Source organism: Oncorhynchus mykiss, chromosome 9, assembly GCF_013265735.2.
Source record: "Oncorhynchus mykiss isolate Arlee chromosome 9, USDA_OmykA_1.1, whole genome shotgun sequence".
In the NCBI taxonomy this organism is placed as follows: domain Eukaryota; kingdom Metazoa; phylum Chordata; class Actinopteri; order Salmoniformes; family Salmonidae; genus Oncorhynchus; species Oncorhynchus mykiss.
This window is the reverse complement of record NC_048573.1, coordinates 61,014,047-61,020,508: the sequence shown is the minus strand read 5'-3', so window position 1 is coordinate 61,020,508 and position 6,462 is coordinate 61,014,047. Positions and strand designations below refer to the sequence as shown.

General features: G+C 39.5%; 1 protein-coding gene across 2 annotated transcripts in view; it reads right to left on the bottom strand.

The window, feature by feature from the left end:
• LOC110531229 (plexin-A2-like) overlaps positions 1–6,462 on the bottom strand; it is a 435,878-nt gene that overhangs the window by 51,892 nt on the left and 377,524 nt on the right. For both annotated transcript variants that reach the window (XM_036988562.1, XM_036988563.1), the window contains exons 23-25: positions 2,379–2,445; positions 2,095–2,241; positions 1,815–1,974 (exon numbers count right to left, since the gene is read on the bottom strand). In XM_036988562.1, coding sequence (XP_036844457.1) covers positions 1,815–1,974; positions 2,095–2,241; positions 2,379–2,445 — 374 coding nt within the window. The remainder of the gene's footprint in view (positions 1–1,814; positions 1,975–2,094; positions 2,242–2,378; positions 2,446–6,462) is intronic.

The following is a 6,462-nucleotide window of genomic DNA, read 5'->3' as shown; positions in this document are numbered from 1 at the left end:
CTAACGCTAAATGCTAACGCGAAATGCTAACTCTAGCTAGCTACTTTTACACAAATGATTGTTTTCCTATGGTTGAGAAGCATATTTTGAAAATCTGAGATGACAGTGTTGTTTACAAAAGGCTAAGCTTGAGAGATGGCATATTTATTTCATTTCATTTGCGATTTTCATAAATAGTTAACGTTGTGTTATGCTAATGAGCTTGCTGATAGATTTACACAATCCTGGATACAGGGGTTTTTTCATAGCTAAACGTGACGCAGAAAACGGAGCGATTTGTCCTAAACAAATAATCTTTCAGGAAAAACTGAACATTTGCTATCTGAGAGTCTCCTCAATGAAAACATCTGAAGTTCTTCAAAGGTAAATTATTTTTTTGAATGCTTTTCTGTTTTTTTGTGTAAATGTTGCCAGCTGAATGCTAATGCTAAATGCTACGTTAGCCATCAATACTGTTACACAAATGATTGTTTTGCAATGGTTGAGAAGCATATTTTGAAAATCTGAGATGACAGTGTTGTTAACAAAAGGCTAAGCTTGAGAGCTAGCATATTTATTTCATTTCATTTGCGATTTTCATGAATAGTTAACGTTGCGTTATGGTAATGAGCTTGAGTCTGTATTCACGAACCCGGATCCGGGATGGGGAGATCAGAAAGGTTAAAGAGATTGACAATGCTATCTGTTTGTCTCTAAGGGTGTTACCAAGACTGCTATAATAGTCATTACTTCTTCAAGCAAAACGATTAAGCTATTCTCTGACTGCGTCTTCATTTGCCTTGGTGTCACTGAGGAGAGGAGAGGCACACAGACGTCACAAGCTTCCAAAGGACTCTTGAGAAAACACATTATCCAAATGAAGCAGTATCAACAGCCATTCGTTGTGCCGTTCTGTTCTGCAGACACACACAGAGAGCACTATGTGTTCTCCACTAGGTTAGGAGACCAGAGAGACGGCGCCCGCCCGGATTGACGGCCATTTTAATTAAACATTACACACAAACAATTTCAATTTGTATACACACTCAGCCTAACCGGCGTAGTTGGCACTCAGCCTCACCAGCGTAATTGGTGTCAGTGATACTTGCGTCGCATGGTGGGAAAAGCGCACGCCGGAGGAGAAGGTCTAAGAGAGAGAATCCTTTCCAGAAAAGTGACTCAAGTGAGCGGGAGAGGGGGAAGAGGAGGGTGGGGAGTAGATGGGCACATTGACGGATTTTCGTCTGATAATGAAACGATAATAAGGTTGTTGATGTGGAAATGGTGGACCTTGTCAGGCACCAGGTAGTGATCATTGATTTTTCTACTCTGTTGACTGGAATGTATTACTTTGTGCCTGGAGACCACTGCCACACACTCTAGTGTTACCTAGGTGATAGTGATATGGAGAGAGAGATTGTCCCCTGTGGTTGTTGCTGGTGATTACCACTTCTGACTTGAGGTTATTGTTTCTCTCTCATTGGTGTGAAGGGAGAGCACATGAGAAGAGGAGGAGGAGGAAGAGGAAGAGGAAGAGGAGGAGGAGGAGGAAGAGGAGAGGTGAAAGAGGCAGTGTTGGCTCTGGGGTGGAGTGGGCGGCAGACCTGTGTGTGTGGGGGGGAGGCCTGTCTGTCAGACTAGGGAAGGTGTGTGTGTGTGTATGTCATCCCCTTTGTGTGTGTGTGTTTGTGTGTCTGTCAGCACCTTTGTTTGTGTGTTTGTGTGTATTGTGTGTGTGTGTGTGTGTGTGTGTGTGTATGTCACCCCCTTTGTGTGTGTGTTTGTGTGTCTGTCAGCACCTTTGTTTGTGTGTTTTGTGTGTGTGTCTATCCTACCCAGGTCCATGTCGACAGCGCGGGGCCTCTGTGAGTAGGGCATGTTCTTATAGCAGGCGTCCAGTATCTTCTCCTTGACCTGGGTGATGGTGTCACAGTTCAGCACCTTCACTGGGATCTCAGGACTGTTCTCATTGTCTGGGTTCACGCAGTTCAGGATCTACAGGAGAGGAGAGGAGGTAAGGGCGTGTGTGTGTGTGTGTGTGTGTGTGTGTGTGTGTGTGTGTGTGTGTGTGTGTGTGTGTGTGTGTGTGTGTGTGTTTGCCTGAGTGGTACTGACCAGAGTTTTGTACTCTATCTGCTGTCTGATGAGCTTGTCTTCACTGAGGGAGTAGCGCGCCTCTCCTGTGATGGCGTCTATAGGCCCCTTCTCCATCTGCTGCTTGATGGCACAGTACAGCATGAACAGAGGTTCACCAGAACACTCCTGGAGCGAGAGAGGCGAGGGAGAGAGACAGAGAGAAAACACATATCGATTAAGGATATAAAATGTATTTCAACTGCCGATTCTTATAAAACCCTGGTTTAATAAAACTGGTGAACTGGGGGTTGCATTAGACTCACTTTGAGAAATCTGTGAAGAAGGAAAGCGAACCAGTTGGTGAGCATCTTCTCTGCAACGGACTCCGTTCTGAAGAAAGAGGGAAAATCTGTGGATTTTTTTATGCTAATGTACCTTTCCCAAATAGCTCCAAAACCATTTCAGGGCAGAGTCAAAAAAAACATGGACTTATTAGAAGAAGTAAAACAGTAGAAGGAGGAGGAATGAGAAAGAGAAGAAAAACAGTAGGAGGAGGAGGAATGAGAAAGAGAAGAAAAACAGTAGAAAGAGGGGGAATGAGAAAGAGAAGAAAAACAGTAGAAAGAGGGGGAATGAGAAAGAGAAGAAAAACAGTAGAAGGAGGAGGAATGAGAAAGAGAAGAAAAACAGTAGAAAGAGGAGGAATGAGAAAGAGAAGAAAAACAGTAGGAGGAGGAATGAGAAAGAGAAGAAAAACAGTAGAAAGAGGAGGAATGAGAAAGAGAAGAAAAACAGTAGGAGGAGGAATGAGAAAGAGAAGAAAAACAGTAGAAAGAGGAGGAATGAGAAAGAGAAGAAAAACAGTAGGAGGAATGAGAAAGAGAAGAAAAACAGTAGGAGGAGGAATGAGAAAGAGAAGAAAAACAGTAGAAAGAGGAGGAATGAGAAAGAGAAGAAAAACAGTAGAAAGAGGAGGAATGAGAAAGAGAAGAAAAACAGTAGAAAGAGGAATGAGAAAGAGAAGAAAAACAGTAGAAAGAGGAGGAATGAGAAAGAGAAGAAAAACAGTAGAAAGAGGAGGAATGAGAAAGAGAAGAAAAACAGTAGGAGGAGGAATGAGAAAGAGAAGAAAAACAGTAGAAAGAGGAGGAATGAGAAAGAGAAGAAAAACAGTAGAAAGAGGAGGAATGAGAAAGAGAAGAAAAACAGTAGAAAGAGGAGGAATGAGAAAGAGAAGAAAAACAGTAGAAAGAGGAGGAATGAGAAAGAGAAGAAAAACAGTAGAAAGAGGAATGAGAAAGAGAAGAAAAACAGTAGAAAGAGGAGGAATGAGAAAGAGAAGAAAAACAGTAGAAAGAGGAATGAGAAAGAGAAGAAAAACAGTAGAAAGAGGAGGAATGAGAAAGAGAAGAAAAACAGTAGAAAGAGGAGGAATGAGAAAGAGAAGAAAAACAGTAGAAAGAGGAATGAGAAAGAGAAGAAAAACAGTAGGAGGAGGAATGAGAAAGAGAAGAAAAACAGTAGAAAGAGGAGGAATGAGAAAGAGAAGAAAAACAGTAGGAGGAGGAATGAGAAAGAGAAGAAAAACAGTAGAAAGAGGAGGAATGAGAAAGAGAAGAAAAACAGTAGAAAGAGGAGGAATGAGAAAGAGAAGAAAAACAGTAGAAAGAGGAGGAATGAGAAAGAGAAGAAAAACAGTAGAAAGAGGAATGAGAAAGAGAAGAAAAACAGTAGAAAGAGGAGGAATGAGAAAGAGAAGAAAAACAGTGGAAAGAGAAGGAATGAGAAAGAGAAGAAAAACAGTAGAAAGAGGAGGAATGAGAAAGAGAAGAAAAACAGTAGAAAGAGGGGGAATGAGAAAGAGAAGAAAAACAGTAGAAAGAGGAATGAGAAAGAGAAGAAAAACAGTAGAAAGAGGAGGAATGAGAAAGAGAAGAAAAACACTAGAAAGAGGAGGAATGAGAAAGAGAAGAAAAACAGTAGAAAGAGGAGGAATGAGAAAGAGAAGAAAAACAGTAGAAAGAGGAGGAATGAGAAAGAGAAGAAAAACAGTAGAAAGAGGAGGAATGAGAAAGAGAAGAAAAACAGTAGAAGGAGGAATGAGAAAGAGAAGAAAAACAGTAGAAAGAGGAATGAGAAAGAGAAGAAAAACAGTAGAAAGAGGAATGAGAAAGAGAAGAAAAACAGTAGAAAGAGGAGGAATGAGAAAGAGAAGAAAAACAGTAGAAAGAGGAGGAATGAGAAAGAGAAGAAAAACAGTAGAAAGAGGAATGAGAAAGAGAAGAAAAACAGTAGGAGGAGGAGGAATGAGAAAGAGAAGAAAAACAGTAGAAAGAGGAATGAGAAAGAGAAGAAAAACAGTAGAAAGAGGAATGAGAAAGAGAAGAAAAACAGTAGAAAGAGGAGGAATGAGAAAGGGAAGAAAAACAGTAGAAAGAGGAATGAGAAAGAGAAGAAAAACAGTAGAAAGAGGAGGAATGAGAAAGAGAAGAAAAACAGTAGAAAGAGGAATGAGAAAGAGAAGAAAAACAGTAGAAAGAGGAGGAATGAGAAAGAGAAGAAAAACAGTAGAAAGAGGAGGAATGAGAAAGAGAAGAAAAACAGTAGAAAGAGGAATGAGAAAGAGAAGAAAAACAGTAGAAAGAGGAATGAGAAAGAGAAGAAAAACAGTAGAAAGAGGAGGAATGAGAAAGGGAAGAAAAACAGTAGAAAGAGGAGGAATGAGAAAGAGAAGAAAAACAGTAGAAAGAGGAATGAGAAAGAGAAGAAAAACAGTAGAAAGAGGAGGAATGAGAAAGGGAAGAAAAACAGTAGAAAGAGGAGGAATGAGAAAGAGAAGAAAAACAGTAGAAAGAGGGGGAATGAGAAAGAGAAGAAAAACAGTAGAAAGAGGAATGAGAAAGAGAAGAAAAACAGTAGAAAGAGGAATGAGAAAGAGAAGAAAAACAGTAGAAAGAGGAGGAATGAGAAAGGGAAGAAAAACAGTAGAAAGAGGAATGAGAAAGAGAAGAAAAACAGTAGAAAGAGGGGGAATGAGAAAGAGAAGAAAAACAGTAGAAAGAGGAATGAGAAAGAGAAGAAAAACAGTAGAAAGAGGAATGAGAAAGAGAAGAAAAACAGTAGAAAGAGGAGGAATGAGAAAGAGAAGAAAAACAGTAGAAAGAGGAATGAGAAAGAGAAGAAAAACAGTAGAAAGAGGAATGAGAAAGAGAAGAAAAACAGTAGAAAGAGGAGGAATGAGAAAGGGAAGAAAAACAGTAGAAAGAGGAGGAATGAGAAAGAGAAGAAAAACAGTAGAAAGAGGAGGAATGAGAAAGAGAAGAAAAACAGTAGAAGGAGGAATGAGAAAGAGAAGAAAAACAGTAGAAAGAGGAGGAATGAGAAAGAGAAGAAAAACAGTAGAAAGAGGAGGAATGAGAAAGAGAAGAAAAACAGTAGAAAGAGGAATGAGAAAGAGAAGAAAAACAGTAGAAAGAGGAATGAGAAAGAGAAGAAAAACAGTAGGAGGAGGAATGAGAAAGAGAAGAAAAACAGTAGAAAGAGGAGGAATGAGAAAGAGAAGAAAAACAGTAGAAAGAGGAGGAATGAGAAAGAGAAGAAAAACAGTAGAAAGAGGAGGAATGAGAAAGAGAAGAAAAACAGTAGAAAGAGGAATGAGAAAGAGAAGAAAAACAGTAGAAAGAGGAGGAATGAGAAAGAGAAGAAAAACAGTAGAAAGAGGAGGAATGAGAAAGAGAAGAAAAACAGTAGAAAGAGGAATGAGAAAGAGAAGAAAAACAGTAGAAAGAGGAGGAATGAGAAAGAGAAGAAAAACAGTAGGAGGAGGAATGAGAAAGAGAAGAAAAACAGTAGAAAGAGGAGGAATGAGAAAGAGAAGAAAAACAGTAGAAAGAGGAGGAATGAGAAAGAGAAGAAAAACAGTAGAAAGAGGAGGAATGAGAAAGAGAAGAAAAACAGTAGAAAGAGGAGGAATGAGAAAGAGAAGAAAAACAGTAGAAAGAGGAATGAGAAAGAGAAGAAAAACAGTAGGAGGAGGAGGAATGAGAAAGAGAAGAAAAACAGTAGGAGGAGGAGGAATGAGAAAGAGAAGAAAAACAGTAGAAAGAGGAGGAATGAGAAAGAGAAGAAAAACAGTAGAAAGAGGAGGAATGAGAAAGAGAAGAAAAACAGTAGAAAGAGGAGGAATGAGAAAGAGAAGAAAAACAGTAGAAAGAGGAGGAATGAGAAAGAGAAGAAAAACAGTAGAAAGAGGAGGAATGAGAAAGAGAAGAAAAACAGTAGGAGGAGGAATGAGAAAGAGAAGAAAAACAGTAGAAAGAGGAGGAATGAGAAAGAGAAGAAAAACAGTAGAAAGAGGAATGAGAAAGAGAAGAAAAACAGTAGGAGGAGGAATGAGAAAGAGAAGAA